The 22,616-nt window shown below is 38.2% G+C and overlaps 1 protein-coding gene across 1 annotated transcript; it reads left to right on the forward strand.

Moving 5' to 3' along the window:
• The first annotated feature begins 1,757 nt into the window (after positions 1-1,757).
• LOC139142557 (uncharacterized) lies at positions 1,758-17,494 on the forward strand. The gene is made up of 13 exons (XM_070712527.1): positions 1,758-1,993; positions 3,050-3,169; positions 4,772-5,041; positions 7,687-7,971; positions 8,321-8,454; positions 8,943-9,089; positions 9,525-9,659; positions 10,372-11,677; positions 12,093-12,218; positions 13,056-13,211; positions 13,538-13,800; positions 15,202-15,336; positions 16,097-17,494. The coding sequence occupies exons 2-11, from the start codon at positions 3,061-3,063 to the stop codon at positions 13,798-13,800; spliced, it is 2,931 nt and encodes a 976-aa protein (XP_070568628.1). The 5' UTR covers positions 1,758-1,993; positions 3,050-3,060; the 3' UTR covers positions 15,202-15,336; positions 16,097-17,494.
• The last annotated feature ends 5,122 nt before the right edge of the window (positions 17,495-22,616 follow it).

Here is a 22,616-nt window from a genome sequence, read left to right on the forward strand (position 1 = left end):
AAGCGGTGAAGGAAATATGCTGCTCCTGCCAACACTCAAAAGCTCCATTCCAAATGACAGATTAAAAAGTAAGGGAGCTGTCATTATTTATCGCCTGGGGTTGGAGGAATTTCATCGGAAAACCCGGAAATTTCGAGTACCCCCCCCCCCCCGGCCAACCTGATGAATTTGAATAAACCCCTTTACAGAAAGTTTGACAAATGCCCCCCTCCACACCTCCACTTAAAAAAGTTAAATGCTAATACATGTTTTTGTAAAATTTACAAAAATGCAGCTATAGTAAAGACTATGCAAATCCTGGTATACCCTGCTAGTGTAGATAATCATTGGTTATCTCATGACGGTTGAATAAAGTGAAACTAACAAAATGAAATTCAAAGTCGCAACCATATATCGTTTACTTTGGATGGGTATCATGACAAGGTTTCATTAAGATATCTGACAGGGGCAAAATTGGAAAGTACATGGGGAGAACACGCGAGAGGCTGAGGAGGAAAGTGTCAGAGGAGGTTGTCCCTCTCCTGCATGGGAAATTTTGAGAAATTGATGTGTGCAATGGTCCAGTCTGGTGCAATCTGGGAGTTTTTCTGTCTGTATTTTTGCTAAGTAAAACTGTTAGAACACCCCAAGGGGGAGAGCACGAGAGGGGGTGTCTCTGTCTCGCATCGAAAATTTTCAGAAATTGATGTGTGAAATGGTACAATCTGAGACGTCTTTCAATTCATTTTGCACTAAAAATTGAGTACCCCCTTCTTTCTCACTACATTTTGAGCAACCCCCACCCCACCTTGTAGCTTTCCATTTTTTGAGTGACCTTCCCCCTCGGAAATCCTTCGACCCCCGGGCCGTAAATAATGACGGTTTCCTAAGAAGCGGTCGCAAGGTCAAGCTTTGCTCTACTATCTCGGGTTTTTGAAGCGTACGAAGGAACAATAGAAAGGTTGTTACGTGGATTTAAACTGTTTTCGAAGGCAATGACCTGATTTCTTCTCACGAAAAAACTTCCCGATTTATCAAAATTCTAATTTTAGTAGGCCGCCGTGCGTTGCACTACCCTTGGGCGTCAAGGTGTAGCTTACGCATGCACCCAAGCTGATCATGGTCAATACAGGGGTGGTGAAGAATGTGCACGGTACACTGCCGGGGCATCGCGTATTGTTAGAAATGATAGATAGTTCAAACGAATTGCCTTGCCGTTCTAAAATTTTTCAATTGAATTTCAAAATAAGATCGTTACGTTAAGTTACTAGTTTGCTCTGTGCTATAATTTGCACGATACGACACTCCAGGGCACCACTTCAAACCCACAATCTATATTTCAAACGTACGCAAGTCACGTCAGTAGTTAATTTCTTTAATATTCGGGGATTTCCGATTTACGGTCAATCATAGTGTCCACGTTTGAGACAAATTATGGTAAGTGGAGTGATTTCCATGACTTTTGGGGAATATTGTAGGCAATTTTCCAGAAGTATTTGTTGTGAAAAATATCATTTTACAGAAGTGTCAACTATACTTACACAACACGTTCTTGCTTCGGTATGGTGACAACATTTATTGCTAAACAATCTTTATCAGATCAATTTTTCCAGGAGTTTCCATGAATAAATTGTAATTTTCCAGGGCTTTTTTGGAGTGGGGCGCAAAGCCACATCAACGACAGCTGTTATATCACAGCTACGAGGGACCGTGCTTGGGCAAAGGCAGCATGCTGCATAGGTTCTAGCTCATTTCGGTGTAAGGCGCAGACTCACTGCACCCTGACATATATTTGATACAGCGCCCACTGCTTTAGAATTCATGACCATAATTATGCAAATTGTATCCTTTGAACTGATAAGCTCTGTATTCGTGTCTGAACATGTATCATGGCTACCGAATTTCACTTAAAAGTTCGACAATGGTCGACAGAGCTGACTCAATCAAGACATCCACTGAGCTTCCAGTCCAGCAATAAATCGAACAGCCTCGACAGGAGCTAACAACAGGCAAGGTCAGTGCAGGTTTAACGTACAAATCGTGGTATGTTTTGTTCACTTCTATTGTATTGTTCGACATAGCCGAGGAATAATACTCACTAACTTAAGCGCTAGTTACCTCAGGCTTCCTGTTATCCTGAAATGACCTCATAAATTGGCCTCGAACTCCACCTTTATCGCTACATTTCAATTTCTGTTGAAGGAATTTCATACTTAAAAATTACTCTTTCAACTGTAACCGGGTTTGACTAACTTGATAGTGAATCGCACATATATATTTTTGCGTTTTAATGTATTGACTGCAGAGCAACGGCACTGTTGAATAGTGACGGCATTACATATATGTCAAACGTTAGTAGTAGTAGTAGTAGTCATAGCAACGTAAGCACAGCTTGTTTGTGGTCGTTTACCGCACCACAGAAGCATTGTCGTAAACCCTTGGCCTCTTTGCGGCCGTGTCAGCTATAGTAGCGCTTGATTTTTGCGGAAGTTCCTTGAGCTGAAAAAGCTCTGGCCCACGAGAACGCACAGAAACCGGGTCACAAGAAACATTCATAGCTCTCTTGATGTTTACACCTCACCTCTGAATTATAGTTCCACTTTGTAGTTTTTTTAAATATTTTTGTTGCGTTCTTGTAAAAAGTTCAAATCACAATGCCGTTGTCAGATTGTCGCATTGCCAAACATTTGTTTATGTGAAGGATGGTACGTAACGCCAAACGCAAAAACATTCGCTAGCCATGCGGATATCTTTATCATCCACGCCATACCATGTGACCTTTTGGGCGACAGTAATTGGAGAGTATAATTTTCATTTGGAAATATTGACCAATTTGTGTTAACGTTGTCAAAATAACGACTGCTAGTATAAGAGAGAGGAGTTACATAGCTGGTGAATTCAGTCTGTTGACACTCATGTGCTGCTACGTACAACCATGGAGGTGGTACTACCTCCATGGTACAACCCACCTACGTTGACAACTACTGTAGAATGTGATGGTTATCTGTATGCAAATTTCATACATCGAACGGGCATACATCTCTACAGACTTGCCTCTTTCGCTTTGTAGACTGAAACAACATGGCTATAAAAAGTCCAGCAACAGTCGATAGAGTAGACTCGCACAAAACCACTTCCAACTCAACGACTCAAAATCAGACAGAGTCGATAGAAGATGACTCGACAAAAGGTGAGTATAGGATAAATTTATCTCAGTCATTTCATAGCGAGAGATCATTGTTAAATATCCAATAATGTGGAAATGAAACTTAAACAAATAAGAGGCGTACTGGACCATTTCATTCCATTTTTACCGAGGGAAGGAGTCAATGCACATTACGAAGCCCTTCGTCAAATTCACTGTATTATAACGATAGGGCACCGGTCGCTCGACGTATATGGCGGTTCCGTGGAAAGACCTAACGAAGAAATTACCATATGTTACCAGTGGTTGTACTATACCTAATCGTCATTTTTATATGGATCCTCTATACAATTAATTCCACCTCTTAGAATGAGACGTACACGTATATGGGGCCATAAGGGTAGTGATATGATGGCGATATGTATGCTACTTGAACGTATTTAAACAATGAACTGCGAACCGGCATTGTGCATATATATTACGTAGACTAAAATGCGTCAGTTAGCCGGCATTATTATCATTCGTAATATATCATCGGATTCAAACAGTTCAAACAGCGCCGTCATTCTAGGGAGCACGATTATTACAGTAACATTACAGCATTTAGGCCTCCAACACGTGTGAGCAGACTATTGACGTGGGTGTTGATTTTAGCTCCAGCTGGGGCTGTGAATTCATCTGCGTATGCCGGTACTAGTATATGGGAATCATGTATATCGTATATTTATGCTTCGAACATTGTAACCGAGTTAAATTTTTAACAAGACTTCAACGTAGTACGTGGAGGTGGTTCCGGATACGCCCCTTCAACTTCAAGTCGATAGATCTTGTAGAGGTTACAAAAGGTCGACGTCCAATTTGCACACTACGTGTATTAATAATTTACTGCAATGTAAACACGACACTGGTATCATACATATGATCAGTATAAAGTCATCATTCACTCTTCACCTAACTACAGTCAGTATGTACGAAGTCTTAGCAAGCTTAAATTTTATTTTTAACATCAACTAAGGCTTTGTCAATGTATGTTGAACTTTACGTACGAATGTCATATTTAACGAGGTCAAATAGTCCATGGAGCTAAAGCTTCATGAATAGCCTAAGCTCAACGTCAATAACCGATTTTAATAGTCAGATTGCTAAACATTTAACTCGGTCCTTTCTGACTTCACCATGATGACGATGGTGTTGATTTTTCACGTTATTTTGACGTGTTTGAACTGCTATGCCAGTTCAGAAACGTTTTGTCACCATCCTCAGAAATTGTGGAATTTAAAAATTCAGTGTATACGGAAGTGAAAGCTCTTGTTTCTATGGAAATGCTCCGTAAGTGGGGGTCGTACAGTGATAGAAAGGTGTCGTTAATATACAAATGAGATAATGATCGTTACATCACACCCTCAACGTTACCTATGGTATAAGTATTGCATCATTCATTAACTAAAGCCATAGACATTTAGATTTCCTGTGAAGGAAAGATATAGTAACGGACACACATAACGTCGCACAAACACAGAACACAGCCATGACAAGCCAAAAATGTCAAAAAGATTAAAATACGTCGAGATATTTTTTGAGATTTGTCACTATTTTTTAATTAAATATCAAAATGAATTCTTGTACGTGCATTGCTTTCATACCCAGAACCCATCGATTTAGACGATGTAAAGTTCAGCAAGTATGAGGAGGCACTTAAGAATGTACCAAACAAAAGAATAAAATACTTTGCCAGAAAACTGAAGATCAGGGAACACTACATCGATGATATCTTCTTCGAAGAAGGAAACAATACGGACGAAATTCGTCATAGGATTCTAAAGAAATGGATTGAGGGAGACGAAGCTACGGATGCATCATTTGCGGAAGCGTTGCGTTCCTTGGGATTGAACTGTGAAGCTGACGATATTTTTACAGGTGCGTAATCTATCCGTAAATAGGGCAATACTATCAGTAACCAGATATGAACTGAAAATGTTCACGTGTTTCATTATATATTGCAATTGTGTGTAACGTTAAACTTTTGCCACATGTTTGCAACTTCATTGAAAGTGTTATGATCGACATCATAACAATATTCACCACAGATTAATTCTAAAGGTCGTTAATTATACAAATACGTAATAAGTTGAAATAAAAGAAGTTCATTTCTCGAACAGCTGTCATTGTTTCACCACTTTATATAGCAAGTGCAATTGCCTTTGGTCAAGCCCTTCAAGCTATATAATCCAAACTGTAAAAGTTCATTAGATATGCAAATTATAAATTAGCTGACATAAAAATGCAAAATGACTTTTTATATTATTTCAACCTGGTATCATCAATGTACATAGCATGTTTGCCAAATTTGCTCAAGTCAATCCCAATTTACATACCTAGTCAGGAAAATTCATTAAATACGCCAATAAGGAATTGTCTGAAATAAAATGTTGAATAAAATGTTGAATGACCAGCAATAATGTTGTATTATAGTACCTTTATTCACGGTCCCTCCACAAAATTTGTGGAGGGACCGTGCTTTATTGTATATGGCAAGTTTCGTCAACTTTGGTCAAGTCAATTCAGAGATACATCCTTTATTAGTAAAGTTAATTAAATAAGCAAATTATAAATTGGTTGACGCAAAAATGCTTACTGTCGTATGCAGATAAGAATGGACAGTGAAATTGATCTAAATGTTATCACACTTGTGTAATTGGTTTGTAATGTTGTTTCAAAATTTACTACAGGATCGGTAACTTTAGTTGAGTTGCGGCAAACTACAGACGGATGATAGTTAAATAATAACACATGAGAGCGAGGGCAAGATCACGATTTATTGCCTGCCCAAGGGATGGTGGTCATGATCGAAATATTGATGATGCCCGAGCCGTAGGCGAGGGCATCATCAATATTTCGATCATGACCACCAGCCCGAGGGCAGGCAAAAAATCGTGATCTTGCCTAGCTCTCATGTGTTATTATTTTATTACACCGAACAAACTTCTTCGAGTACAGTTCGCCTTCCTGCATGAGTCCGGACCTCAGCGTAAAATGTTGTATAAGCTTATATGTCAGTGCCGAGTCCAGGTTTGCCGCTAAAGTTTGCCGATCTCCTCGGTGGCGTATCCAAATTTGTTGCTTGCATAGTCGCTGAACACAGACATTGCATTCCTTGTTGCCATTTTCGTTCGTTTGTTTACTTGCATCAATATGGTCTAACTGTGCCGGTGACAGCTCTGCATGACGTTTTGCAGCCATAAGTTGCCAACTGCAAAGTACAACAAGCGAACGACAATTTGTTTTGCGCAGAAAGGATGCGCAGTAAGTAAAATGACGTCATCCATGTAATATCAAATGCAGAGGGCATCATCAAGTTCGCAGAGGGCATCATCACATTCGCAGAGGGCATCATCACGTTCTTTTACATGTCACGTGAGTCGTGTTTAACCAATGGCAGTGCACGCTGAATGAGTGAGGTGTAATAATGTTGTTTCACAGTAGGCTTCTGCTGTAATTGTTGATATAAAGCAATAAAGTAGACACTGATTAGTGTCTGTGTGTGTAGGGTAAAGATTTCCTGACTTTTTATCCCCGTACATTTTGACAACTTTCTCACTTAGTACTTCTGGAGTATGTACACCTCTTTTCCTGTAAATCATGATTTTTTTTGCCAAAGAACTTCTACAATGCAAAGGCAACAAGATTCTAATGACAACTAGACTCTGACTTGGCTGTGATACAATGCAACTCAAAGCAGCTTATAAGGAATGTAATATGAGTCTGTGTATGTGAAGTGCACTTCAAAGTGTACTCCCTGGTGTGTGTTTATTATGGGTCCATAAAAGCTCTTTGATTTTCACGGCAGTTATAACATGTCAGTGCAACTTCTGAGGCAAGTTTTGGAACAACTTTACAAACCAATTACACAAGTGTGGCAACATTTAGATCAATTTCACTGTCCATTCTTATCTGCATACCAGTGTAATGACTTTCAAGAATATGGTATCATAGTGTCTTCAATATATGTAGCAAGTTTCGTCAACCTTAGTCAAGTCAATTCAAATATATCCCTAATTAAGAAAGTTCATTAAATATGCAAATTAGGAATTGGCTGAAGTGAAAATGCTTAATGACTTACGAGCATGTTAAATCATAGTATTTTCAATAAACTACCAAGATTCGTCAATTTTGATCGAGTCAAATGAGATATATATCCCTAATTAGGAAAGTTCAAAGAAATTTAGTATTTCTATTTCAGCTAATTACATATTTGAAAACTTCATGACCTTTTAGAATTAATCTGTGGTGAATTCATTATGTTGATCATAATACTTTCAATGAAGTTGCAAACATGTGGCAAAGGTTCAAATTTACACATAACTGCAATATATAATGAAAGACGTGAGCATTTTCAGTTCATATCCGGTCATTTAAAGAAAATCTTATCTGACAGTGAACAAGAAATTCATAAGTTTAACACCGAAGCTTTACATAGGGGAATATGGAAAGGCTAAGATGATTTGCGCGAACAACGCAATATTTCATCTTGCTTATGATTTTACAATTTCCGTCATTCTCAGAAAATACGGAATGTCGAACACCTCGACGGCAAAACAGCAAAATGCCAACACCACAACCACGAGACAGAAAAGTCTCCGCACAGACGTCTATGACAGAATCTGACCTTGACTCGTGTACATCTTCTCAAAATGGCTGGGCGGTTTCAAAATTCATCTGTGGCGGTGCTGTGCTTGTCTGCGCGGTAGCAGTTCAGCTCACAATGGATATGGAGGGGAAATATTTGCTTGCCCTTTATGGCACAGTATTGATCATCTTTTTCCTGCTTTATCGTTTTTCAAATACAGGTGAGCTTTTTTGAAGTTTTGGGAGGGGTAATCGATATCAAACGTATTATAACTTTCCTTTGAATGGAATATGTTATGAGTGGAACAAGGAGATAAATATTGACCACAGAATTTTCAGTTTCCGAAATGCTGTTTAATACACATCTCACGGAATTGCATCTTGATCTTTGATTTCTCGTCCCGTGGCACTTTCAAGACACTGATAAGATTTCCACTCACCGACGAAGATCCAAAGTATCTTTAATCTCTTATAATGCAAAAATGTGTGAAGCTAGAATCCCTAATACCTTTGGTATAATAGTTCCTTGATGTCAATAATATAAAGTTTCTCCTATGTTTAATTTCCCAGGTACCCCACCGAGTTTGCGTAGACCTTCGAGTCTTTTTACTGGCAAAGCCCACAACCAGTGCCTTAGGAACATCTCTAAACATCTCGCAAAGCATCGTAATGCCGCTGAAACTAAACAGAAAGTCTTTATTGAGGTAAACTGAAATGGTGTAGAACTATACTTAAATCATAGATGAAAGAGAAACAAACATTTACATTCCTGGCGGTGTGAACATAGAGTAAACTTGTGGTCTTTCTACCTATCAAACAAATCAAGTTGAATGTCTTGCAGTCTTTTGCAAATATTTAATTATAAGGGCGATATTTTACCACTATAGGTACATGCCCGGTCAAAAAAGATATATGAAAGTTACAGTAGTCGATCTAGAATTATTGCTGTACAAAAACACTACACATTTCACCAATTGCGTTACTCTGGTTCGCTCGAAACCGATAAATTGCTAAGTTTACAAGATTTGTATTTCTACGATGCATATATCATTTTCTATATTATTATCAAGAAGACAGAATGTGCAACTTTAAATGAGTATGAAATTGGTCTTCACCTGATTTGGTATGCATAAGTACTTCGAGATCAATCAGTCTACATTTTTCTTGGTTTTTACGAACATATCCTTTTCAGGTCCTATACGGTTTGGGTGGCTGCGGAAAGACTGAAATTATGTGTTCATACGTTTGGAATAATTGGAAACGATATAAAGGAGGTGTATATAATTTAGACGGCAAATCAAATAGCTGTCTTGATTATGGATTTATGCAAATTCTGAAGGTAGGTATTCAAGAGAAGATGTCTTTTTGATATCTTGTAACAATACTGAATGCTGAATAGTGCATAGGAAATAACTGTAAGAAACGGCTTTTATAGATTGATTGCCTCTTCCAGTCCTTGTTTGTTTATTCAGAGACAAGTAATTTATCTACTGAAATGGCTGACTTCATATATTCTTGCAACTTCTGATTGTTGAAGCGGTAAGGTCAGTGCAAGGTTGACATCAATGAAATTGTCTCTTAAAATAACGCAATGGTTATTTGTCTTGAAAGAGAAATGCGGAATTTTTAGAGCAATAATCTCATCTTTGCAGAGTATTATCTCTTTTATCGTATCTTGAATATGAACCGCGTTTATGGCACACCGATTTTATCCAAGTGAAAGCGCGTAGTCCTTACGACAATTGCGAATTCATAGTATCAAACTTGATTTCAGAAAATGAAAAGCGACATAAGACAAGAAGACAGAAGCCCAACTGCTATACGACGGTCCGTGTTACAGGAGCTGGGCGGGAAGAAAGACTGGCTCCTTGTGATCGATGACGCAGATGACCCTGATATAATTCAACAGGTGATGCTAACCGTTCCATTGTACCTACACATAGCAGTACCTCGATGCCGCTCATCGTGAAACATTAATATAGGGGGAGCAATATCCTTTTTTCATTTTCCATTGAAGAGGCTCAGCCTGAGGGTGATGACGTGGGTGCAGATGTAACAGTCGTGTATGTAACCCTGATGCCGTGCCATTCAGTTGGTCGAAATGTGTCTAGATCAATAAACAATTTGCTTCAAGGTATAAATTATATTTCAGTAACCCTCTGAGCTCGTCAAAATATGCGGACCCACAGGAGTACCTAAATAATTTATCGTCCTTTTACGGCATTTCCCATACACTAATAATTTGGTAGCTAAGTCGATTTTGATTGTCATAGCTTCGCCTTTTGGTTCGATATTCTGGTCATCTATGCTGGAGATCAAAGGCACTACAATTTGTCATTGAATACCCTAAAATAGTATTAAATGTGCAAGCGTTGCTGTGAACTTAACTATCCTTTCTTCTAATACCGTTTGGTATTTACGACAACACTGCGAATATAACTGCTCATTGTGACAAACTTATTTTGTTTTGGTCAGACTAATCAATTTGCATCACTTCAAACCCGTAAATTTTGGAGAAACAAGTTACAAAATGATTCTATCCTTTTCTGCTTACACGTGTTAGAGGTTCCGCAGGAGTTTTCAGTAATCATTATTATGACATGATATAACTCATTCTGCAGGTTTTGATACATATAGAAGACCTAAACGAAGGACACATCCTCATTACATCAAGAGCTGAGAGGGGATGGCTGGACCAGTTCAAACCTACCATGACACATGTCCAGCACTTTTCGGAAGAAGATTCTGCGATATATCTCCTGCGTCAAACACGGTCAACTCGCGGAAAGTTGATGTCATTCAAGGAGGCTGTTAGAGAACTGGAAAAACTGAAATCAGACGACCGTAAAGAATACAGTGCACTAATGTGGCTTTGTGGCGAGAAGGGCCTTCATGGCTTGCCATTGGCACTTAAACAAGCGAGTAAATATGTCTGTCAACACAACCTTAAATTCAAAGAATACAAACGGACTTATTTGCATCATCAAGCAGAAGTGGTACATTCTATCAGAAGTGATCCATTGGTGTGGTGGCTAAAGAGCCACGACTTAAAGTCGGACAACGTCAAAATTCTTCAAGACATAGCCGGCACGAACATAACGATGCTGAAAGATTTATCAACTGAACATCGGAAAGAGATAAGAAACAGAATGACGCCCGAAGATGCTCAGGAGCTGCAAAATGCTATAAATGCAACTTCTTACTCCGAGTTTGCAAAAATGGCAGTACTTAGCAGAGAAAATGTGGTAACTACTTGGAAGATGAACTATGAATCCCTTACGAAAGAGGAACATGTCAAAGAGTTTCTTCACCTCTGCTCATGCCTTGCTACACGCATTAGTGTAGCCCTGTTGGCTGACGGAGCCCAGCACCTTAATGAAGGCTCTTTGAAAAACCACCTGAAATCTTCACGAACTCTCTCCATGTCCCCTGAAAAACAAATCTGCAGGAGAATTAATGAATTATTCGTCAAGCTCACTGAATATTCTTTCACGACGATTGTTGGCCAGTCAACAACATCTTCCTCAACGGGTAAAAAGGACTCAGAACAAACAATTCACCATCTCCTTCAACAAGTAATGTTCGTTCATTTTCTCAACTTGAAAGAGAAGACACAGTCGTTAAATAATGCCATAACTATTCTCGAAAATCTCTTTCCGAAAGACGTACTGGTTACGGGCAGTGCAAGTACAGCTGTTCATGAGAGACATTCTACTATTGCATTGCACACACTTGCGGTCTGCCAACAGATCAGAACACTGAAAGAGGATGAAATAGGCGGCTTAAAGAACACATCACCTCTTTTCCGATCTTCCAGCAACTATTTCCTGCGATTAGGACGGGCAGAAGATGCAAAACTGCTTTGTAAAGTGATGAAAGAACTTAGTGGACTGAGAGAACCGATCAACAAAACTGAATTTGCCAAAGGTGTGTAGAAATGTATCATAAACATAAGGTAGAAAGCGACTGTTCTTTTTCTTCCTCATTCGGTACGCTCTTAGTAAACAAAGATGTCTGCGCATGCGTCGAAAACAACTCGTCTACATCGAATTAATGAGATATAAGATAGTAATAACAAACATAAAGGCATACATATATTCATACGTGTCTTCCTGCCTATCTACCAACCTAATATCTGCATGCATGCGTGCATAAGTAGATCGGTAGGTAGGTAGGTAGGTAGGTAGGTAGGTAGGTAGGTAGGTAGATAGATAGGTAGGTAGGTAGGTAGGTAGGTAGGTAGGTCGGTAGGTAGGTAGGTAGGTAGGTAGGTAGGTAGGTAGGTAGGTAGATAGATAGGTTCAAATGTTTAAATTTGTTATTTATCACGTTTTGTCTTCAGATCTTTGCTACCTTGGCCGGGCTTATTTTGACCTGAAATTGCTTGATAAAGCAGAGAAGTGTTTCCAACAAAGCATTAAGTTGTTGGAGGAAGATCAGAAGGAAGGTAGCATACACATGCTAATGGGTAAGACATGGCACCCTTATCAGTACAACTTATGTAACCATCCTTTACATTTGATATCACCACTGAAGACTTTTTTACCTTTCAAAATTGTGTTTATCTACTTTCAGATAACTTGTCAATTCCATTTATACTGATAGAATGAATTTCCTCCGCCTTCCTATGCAAAATCCATAGAAAGATGGACATCTCTTCAAACTCGCAAATAACAAGCCACCAGTAAGAACGATGGAACACTTTTGGGAGAACTTTCAATCAATGTTTGTTCAAGAGTCAGCTAAACTCAAACAGTATCCAACTTACAAACTGTTGGAGGTTTTGTGAACGTATTAAGTTGACAACAGCGACACACACTTCCCATGCAGGATAAAAAATACAGGAAACTTTGATAAATACTTTCCGATGGTAGGTTATACACATATCGTGTAATGCTTGATTCCTCAAGTGGACCATGAGCTATTGGAAAGTGGGATACCGCACATGGCAAGCTTCCACTCTGAGAGACGGACAGAGAGTCTTTTGCTCAGCATGAAAAGAAATTATGCGTGCAAACTACAACAAAGTATCATGTTTAAAAAAAGCTAATATTTTACATTCACTTTAAAAGTTTAAATGATACTGACTTTTATGACATCTTTTAAACACATTACTTTGATCACAACGGCCGATAAATTCCTAAAAAATGGGAAACGCAAGTATTCAGGAAACTTCTAGTTGGCGTTCAGCGAGATTTAGGGTCACTCTTCCAACCACCAAATACATAATGTGAACAAGTACTACTACACGTGTGCTTTCAAGGGGAGTGCATGATTTTTACAAAGAGTCTATTTTATCATGCAGCGAAGCAAAAACTCGGAAGAGTGAAGCAAAACAATACAAGATATATGGAGGACGCACAAGAGAGCAAAAAAATCGAGAATTTTTTGCAGGACAATCTCAGACAGTTGAGGGAGGTGTGTGAAAAAAGTAAAAACTATCATTATGCGACAGCGAGCGGTAAGTTCAAAAATGCATTTCTCACAAAAAGCAATTTGCCATTTGTCCATATAGACGTACTACTTGTTGTATGTTCGACTATACAAAGACCATCTTGAGCTACAAGAGGAAGACAAAGACAAAGAAAGACAAAGAAAAAAGCATGAAAGGCTTTTAAAGTAATTTCGGATGTAACAAGGGATGTAAAGATAAAAAATAATCGTGTCGGAGGATTCACACAAACTATGGACGAAGAGTACTGTTAAATAACGGAAACTAAAGTTGTAGGCAATATGAGCGTAAGGATAATAGATCGAAAATTTTCTGATTATTTGGTTTTATTTTAGCGTTACATCAGCTTGGTCGCTTCTATCAAGATAAGTGCAATTACAAAGAGGCGCAGAAGCATCTCGAGGAAGCCCTAGAAGTCAGAAAAAAATATGCCCAACAATATTCCGATGAAGAAAATGTAGCAATCGGGATGGTAAATCTCGCTCGTAATCACATTCTGAAGGGTGAATACAATAATGACGAGGTGGAAAAGCTACTGACTCGTCTCTGGAGATCAAAAGCAAATTTACGTCTTCAAGTCATGAATCTTACCAAATAGGTAAAGTAACAGTAATAACGCCTTTTTCACAAGGGCGTTTAGCACGCATGTTCAAATATCACATTCATCCGTCCATCCAACCGTCAATCCCCTTATTCACCCACCCGACAATTAACCAACCCTTCCATCAATCCATTAATCAATCCATCGATCTGTCCATCTAGCCACATTCATCACAGACTTTCACACATTCATTCACATCCCCAGGACCTGGAGTCAGATTTCTCACACTAATTGGTGACATTTTGTCTCACAAGAAAACATCCCAACGAGTGTAAGAAATCTGACTTCAGGTCCTTGGTGTGTGAGATTATTTTCTCACGTGACCACAAAATGCATTTCTTGTCACTAACGCGGCAACTTCCGTGGCGAATTCCTCTGCCGATACTGCAATTTCTGCGACGGACGAGATGTTCATCTCAAAAAAATTGGCGTTATTTTCCAAGTGGTCAATGTTCAACAGTTGTTTGGAAAATTCGTTCGGCCGTCTTTTGTGAGTCTGTCACCAACAACGTACACCATTATCCAAAATCGTGACAACGCTGTCGTCTGCCGCTGCACTGTGACCTGCTTATATTGTAGTTCCGGTCTGTTTGTTACTCGTCGTACAATTGGATAATATTTTACACATGGAGAGTATAGAGTTCGTGTAATAGGGGCTGCACAATGTGGGACGACGTCTGAGACTTGGGGATTGATTTTTCCCTCACCGTCGATCCCTCAATCACAGTTGCCAGGAATGTGAGAATATATTTTCTCAAATTCCTGGCCGCCGGGAGTGCAGGATCGACAGAGTGGGAAAAATCGATGCCACACTCTCAGAAACCGTCCCACACTCTGCAGTAAATATTACACGAGCTCTGATTGGATGATAAACAGTCTGTTTTGTTCTAAGCACAAATTTATCCAATGGCACGACGAGTAACACACAGACCAGAACTACAAAGTAAGCAGGTCAAAGTACAGTGGCAGACGACATACTTGTCACGATTTTGGATAATGTTGTACATGTTCAATGTGAATTTAACGCATTTTGTTGTCATGTGAGAAAAAGAATCTCACACACCGAGGACCTGGGATCAGATTTCTCACACTCGTTGGAGATATTTTTCTCACACTCGCCTGCGGCTCGTGTGAGACAAAATATCCCCAACTTGTGTGAGAAATATGATCCCCGGTCCCTGGGGGTGTGAGATTCTATTAGTCCTACCATCAAACATATTCCAGCGTATCATAACAATTATAACCAAAACGCACACTGACCTAACCGCGCCTCTATGAATAACATTAGTTGTTGATTTTTGTGCTTTATGACTGTTTTTCGTTTGATCGATTGATTGACTGATTTTTTTATTGTTTGGTTGAAAAAATCTCACATTTCATGTTATATAATGTTTTCAGGTTTGTATTATCTAGCGGCTTTCTATCGGAAGCATATAGACGAAAGTAAAAACAAAATCAAACTTTGATCGCCTTGTTTTGGATAACTACCGAGACCATTTCAAGAACACTAAGGTGAAACTGATATGGCAAAAGGTAAGACCACCCAAAATAACAAAATAACGACACTTGAACTTGGAAATATAAACAGCACGATTTTACGCAATTTAATGTTTCTGAGGATGTTCAAGGAGCGAAGAGCCGGTTATTTTATTATTTTTATGTGTCGAGAAGAAAGAAAACCTTTTTACTCAAATAATATTGAAATCCATGCTTATTCTAATCCATTCAATAATTGGCGACCTTCCCATCTAGAGAAATGATCTTGCACATTGTTTGATCATATTATTTAATAGCCTCTTTTCATTTAAACTCAAAAAGTCGACGATGTTGGTCTCCTTGTGTGGGACAGCTTTTAGGAACAATTCAACAACGCTGAGAAAAATCATGACGCTAAAAACTGTATCTGTCTTCTCATGAGCAGAGTCGAAAAAACACATTGCAAGATCGCTAGCTTGTGACATTTTATAAGGCAGAGAAGTGAACAGGGTACATAATATCAGCTCACTTACAGCAGACACAAAGGCTGTATTGATGGTTACTTTCTTGTAACATAGTTAATCAAAACATTTATTACCATTACCATATGACGGTTCCAAAGGATAGAAGGAGAATCCAAATTGTAATGACAGCAATGACAAATTGGCAAGTTTCGACAAAAAATTGATGACAAAAGACTATGACATCTGTTGTCACTGAAAATCGGATGTTTTATTCCCTGTTATATTATCGGAAAGTCTTACTTGTTATTCGTTTTCTGAAATATTTACTCGTAACTCTTGTTTTTTCTTCACAGTTTTCAGACCCGAGAGACTTTGGCTGCATGATAGCCCTGAGTAGTGCTGTACTAATTGCTTCCAACAGTGAGAACGTACATAGGTTAATAGTGTAATTCGGTAACGAGGAAGACAATTTTTTTGCGTTTGACAGTCATCTCCAAACAGATTACACAGGCAATTTAAAAGACATCATGCATGTCAACTTATTTCATATTTAAAGTAAAACAAAGATAATAAGAAGAACGACGACAAATATAATCGGGAAAAATTTGAGTATTCAGGCCTTTTAGTTTTAGACATTAACAAAGCAAGACACATACATTAAGTTGAAAACCCAGTTAAAATTTTAAATTGTCTCGTAGAAACACTCCTTATAACGGTAATCAAATGTAATGCTATCAACATTTTATAACAGAACTTTCATTTGTTGTGTGTGGTGAGGGGAAGGGTGTGCTGTTAATATCAATATTTTTTAAGTAGGATATGATGATTATTTGCGTAACAAATGCTCAGAAATGTGCTCTCGATTCATTCAATTTGCATTCACTCTGATTAAAGGCAAAATCACTTGGTAAAGAAAACATTGAAAATGGCAATGACAGTATGGTCATCTTTACCACTGCTTCGTGGCAGTAAAGACAGGTGTCTGGAACGAGTATAGCGTACCCTGCTAACATGCTACACCCGTCAAGATTGACCCAAAGTGACAAAATTGGAAAAAGAAGGCATATGAGGAAAAAGCATCTTCAATTGTGAAAAGATGAACGCAAATTTGATTTTTTTTCATTTGCATTCATATAAATCGAAGCATGTTACAGGGGTAATTACTGTAAAAAGCAACATTACCTAGATTCATGGGAGGCAGTTTACGGATACACTCGATGCTTCTAATGTTCTCTTTCCCAAGAATCAGTACTAATGAAAATGAGTGATTATAGAGCATTACTATGATGAAAGAATTTCTGTGTAGTAACGTAAATGTGTTACATTCTTAGCATTTCTTGGATGTGACTCATTATGTCTGTGTTCTTACATGATCATTGCCTCTATTTCAGAGGTCATTCACTTTGACATCAATCCTGCATAAAGGTCAATAATCAGGTTCAGAATTTTGAACTCTGTGCGATGGCGATACGGATTGTAAGAAATCAAACATGTAAATAATTGTTATTGTGTTTATGGTGTTGGCCATTGATATGAACCTTGGCCATAAGCACGTCATTACTAGGGAAAGGACACTAATGATGAGATGGTAATTGTATGTAAACAACCACTGTATAGATTGTATATAGAAGTTGTCTTTACGAACACAAACATTCAAGAGAAGGGACAACCTGGAAGGATGTAACATCTTGGTATACGAAATAAATGGTGTTAACTTTGAAGACTTTGAGCCTCTCCTCTGTTTCTGTATCCCGACGTCCTCTCGCTAGCTATTCCCTGAAGGGAAAGGTGAGCTGTAATACACGGTGGAGAATCCGGGTATACATGGCAGACTGCGGTCGAAAACGTTAACACCGAGCAGAAGGACATGCAGTACTTATAAGACTCCACTTAGAACTGTTTCTGTAAAATTACGGACACTAAAAGCTCAACAGTCGACTTAAGAACGGAGACGAGGTTCGATTATTATCAACTTCAAAAAACAGTTTGAGAAAACCGATCAGCATAAACTGGACAAAGAAGACAGATGGGATACAGCGAGGTGCGTGCATCATCGACTTTTTCAGTGAAGACATATGCATCCATGAGTATCGTATCGAACTTGAAAGCATCAAAAACTATTTGCATAGTAATGACTGACGAACTCTCGGTGAGCTCTAATTATGATTTTACAACGGATACTGTCTTGAAATCGATTCCTACGACGGTATTTTAATGATTTATGTTAATATTTTACTGAATTTCAGGTGCTAAACGTACTTCAGTAATTGACGCGTTGCCTGTGTAAACAGTACTTGAAAAGAGAACAATGTCTTAATTTTTTTTGTTTATTTAGAAGTTGAGTTTTAAGATGATTTAAAGCGAATTTTAGATAGTCACGACTAATGAAAGTTACTCTTCGTGTACGAAGTTAACGAGAAACTTAATGTGAGAATATATTTGTGTGTTATTTTTATTTGAAGATGCACTTGTTGAAGCATCGACGTAGAGCAGCTGAGGCATTGTTGATTTGAGTCTTGTTTATACAGAAAACTATGCGTATTGTGAGTGGTGTTATTCGATGATTTATTGAATATCTTGTCCCGAGAAATGATTTTGTACTAATATGCTGTTCTGCGTTTCGTAAGTACCTCTTCCATAAAGACAAAAAATAATGGAGAAGTAAAACAGATTTTTACACTATGACGGCCCCTCCTACACAGGGAGCTATACTCGAGGTCACAAGGACGGGAATAGTTAAAGCTGTCGATCTCTGAAACTATTAGTTGAGAAATCGGCGATAAAACAACTCTGCCTCCCATGATGATGAGTTTTGTGTAACTGAAGTTGTAACGTGATAATACGTAGTCTAAACAGAAAAGTAAGTTTCGTCAAACAAGTATTGTTGATTGTTCTGTAATACTTGAGATGAAGTGTTGAAGAAACAAAAATTAAAGGAGATAATCCAAAGCAAAATAAAGATGTATTTTCATAATGAAGGGATAGAACCCTTCCCGTTTGGTTTTGTAAGAATGACCGATTAGCAGTGCGGCAACGATTACTTGGAAAAGTTACAGCTAAGTTTCATTTTTTTACTCAGAAAAAGGCGCCATATTCCTCATTATGTATCGCTATATGTAAAAGCGTACTTCAACTGTGTTGTGTAGAACTGTTAATCATAGTTCCTTGAGTTATGTAATTTTTCTTATTTTCTAGATATTAGTGGTTGTATGCTTTTGATTTCACTGTTTATTTCAAAATGAATTTTCATGCGGGACGCATTCATAGAGAAGAGGGGAATGTTACAGAGGTCATTCACTTTGACATTAATCCTGCATAAAGGTCAATAATCAGGTTCAGAATTTTGAACTATGTGCGATGGCGATACGAATTGTAAGAAACCAAACAAGTAAATAATTGTTATTGTGTTTATGGTGTTGGCCACTGATATGAAACATTGGCCATAAATACTGGCCATTACTAGGGAAGGGACACTGATGATGAGATGGTGGCCGTATGTAAATAACACTCTTATATAGTATATAGAAAGTGTCTTTACGAGCACAGTCACGAAAGGAACAGTGAAAGCATGATATTCAAGCACTTGACTAGAAGGGACTAAGCAATAGGTAGCATCCATATATAGGAGATAAACGGTGCAATCTTTAAAGACTTTGAGCCTATTCACTTTCTGTATCTCGACGTCCTCTCGCTAGCTATTCCTAGAAGGGAGATTGTGAGCTTTAATACCTCTTTTATAATGAACAGGAATAAACTACTTGTATTATATCGGAGTATAAGTGCATGCATGTGGTTTAAAGCGAAGAAGTCGTCTGAACTCTGCTTAAAAGGTTGCCATTGACCCCTACGACCTATGTAAATACTGTATCTAGGGTACGTTAGCTATTGATGAAAGTTAAAACATGTTTGTTAACAATTGATATCGTAAAATTTTAATGTTGCAGCTATGTTGACTTGATGTATCTAGATATCATTCATAAAATACATTGTTTGTAAACAAGAAAGTCGCACACGCTCAATTACGACGACTGCCTCTCTTTAATATGATAATAAGCTTTGTGTAAAATTGTCTCATTTAATGCTTAATATAATTTCCTCAGTTTGTTCATATGCCTTGCACAGAATTACCCACGAAAATAATGCCATTCATAAAACTAGTTTTTACGAAAAGTGAGTTAACATTTCTCAATACATGCAATACGTTGAAAGCATTCGGGTTAGCGCTAAAGCGCCACCTCAGGTGAAACTTTTAATATGACAGGATTGTCTACTTAACTTCAAAACTAAGTAAAACGCAGTAAGCTTGGCCCGAGACCAGGACTTAAATCTTTCATATCCAATTATAATTAAGTAAGAGCTTTGAAATAGTTTGTCTAAATTCAAACAGATTTTCGAAAAAACGCCGTTGGACTTTTAATACACACAGTTAAAATGAAGCAAGGGTTTCCGAGGTTAGATCTTAATTCGAATAAATGAAAGCGAAAGGAAAACTCATATTTAATCTTGACGTGTTGATAATACGATGCAATACGACTGATCGTATCAATATAAAGTATTCTTTAGAACAATTCCCGACTTTCGACAATGTAAAACACACATAGATCTAATTCTTTGCGCATTGCGCGGTGCTTCTAGACAATGCACGGGATAGTGACATCGTCGATGTTTTCACTCTTTTATTAGCACATAACATAATTCTATGAAGCTTCAGCAAGGTGTGGTTATGACTGTACCATAGCTTATATACGCTTTCGAGGGTCTCTTTTGCATTTTGATGCGTAACTTTGCCAACATAGCGGCTAAAATTGCTACTTCACTTAGGCTTACCTTAATAGATATATATTGTGAACAGTTAGTGACTTAGGTAGGCTTTACCACACCAACAATTATATAATGACAGCCACAACAGCACACATTTAGGTTACTTTCACTAAATCCCGATAGTTTGTGCAATTGAGTCACTCGAGAAAACAACTGATATCTGCAAATTGTGAAATGGAAATGGGAGAGAGAGAGAGAGAGAGAGAGAGAGAGAGAGAGAGAGAGAGAGAGACGCCCAAGGGTAAAGCGTCAGTTAACTTACATAATGCGTGGCCAATCAGCTCAGATCATGCACGGTACTCAATTCAGCCTTATATCGTGTCAATACTCTGACTTTGCTAATCATTGAAGAAACCAGTTTAGATAGATAGCTTCCACTAAGCCTGGTTTGGAAAAAAAAAATGGTTTTAGACGAGTTGGCTTTTTGACCGAGCTTACAGTTAACATCATCGCCTGCCAATTATCTTAACTTACTCGCAGTATTTTAATGAGTGGTGGGGTTTCCATAAGGAAAGTCGGGACTTATCAAGCACACTGTTGCGACATCAAGCAAAAGAATCGTAGTTACACTTCCATTCATTGATTGCGCATGTCACGTCCTTTCAAAGTACGAAAGCAGAGCACGTAGACGTCTGACTGTGTAGATGCTTATCTCCAATTTGTTAAAATGAGCACATATTTGTCGGTCGCCGAATTACACTTGTATCTTTCGCTTTACTCTCGTGTAATATCGCTAGTAAAAGTCCCGTAACGGTCGACATAACGGACACGATAAAACGATACATGGTATATGGACATCTAAATCTACAATGGACAATCAAACTGGAATTGTGTCGAAGAAACTTGAGAACGGTAAAGGTTTGTAAATGATAACTTAGTTGTATAAAACTAGACAAATTAAGATTTTGAGTCTTTACTTTTATTCCACCTAACAGGCTTCATTCATAAATTATACAATCTGGTTATGCAGAAGTCAATACCATACGCGACAAATCCATATCTCAATGAAGACCATGAGAAAAGTTACCAGTAATAAAAAAAGACGATTTTTATGGTGCAATATCATTACAATCCTTACTGGTCAAAATGTTCCATTACTTTAAATCTGTCCCGATTTCGAGCTTGCTCGATCTTAGCGAGAAGCAGAGAGAGGACGAAGGCCATTCTTTTTTTTTACACTTAGAGTTGTCATGTCAACAGGTGTGGTGCGTGCGACAGCCCTTACTAGCAGTTCGGAGGCTGGCCGTGCCGTGCGAACGGTAGAATGTTTGCAAGAGCTTGTCTAAAAAGTAAACGAACTTTAATGGAATAACCACGGGATAATATTACTGGATATTTAGCTACCCGAAATATCCCTTTTTCTCGAAACCCTGCGAAATTTTACGACGGCAACATCGCATCGTAGCCGGCCATTGTTTGTTTACTATAAAATTGAAAAATGCAGTTCGAACACTCAAAAACTGATGACGTTAAATGTATATTACAGCGTAATTGCAGCGCTTGCGCATTTTGCATTACAGACAATTCAAATATCGAGTGTTGCTCTCTTTCGTTTTCAGACGTTAGTATAGTAAAATCAATTGGGATCTTCGTTCGTTGAATTTCGCATCAAACTACATTATTTTGCGACTCTGTGTAATATCTTCTGCCGTTCACTTAGCTTTTAGAATATTTGTTGAGTAAGACTCAGAAACTGACAAACACTGGAGTTGTACAGAAAGTGAAGTCTACAACGTTTCGAAGTACCAGAAATATCCTTAGACTTTAGACCATAAAAACTGAAATACAATACGAAAATACAATGTATCACAAACGTACTAATTTAAATATAATCACAAAGTCTGAAAGCAACGATGATTTAGTAGAAAACTGATTTGCAAACGAATTAAGTTGATCCTTAGAAAGACAAAGGATCGAGCAGTCAAGTGCATGGATCATATACACTCTACTTGTCTGGCCAACTGACAATGAAGCCAGGACTCAAACCAGTTAATTTTGAGCGGAAATACACATAATCAGTACAACATGAAATGTATATTTACCTCGCTGGCG

Source organism: Ptychodera flava, chromosome 10, assembly GCF_041260155.1.
Source record: "Ptychodera flava strain L36383 chromosome 10, AS_Pfla_20210202, whole genome shotgun sequence".
NCBI lineage: Eukaryota > Metazoa > Hemichordata > Enteropneusta > Ptychoderidae > Ptychodera > Ptychodera flava.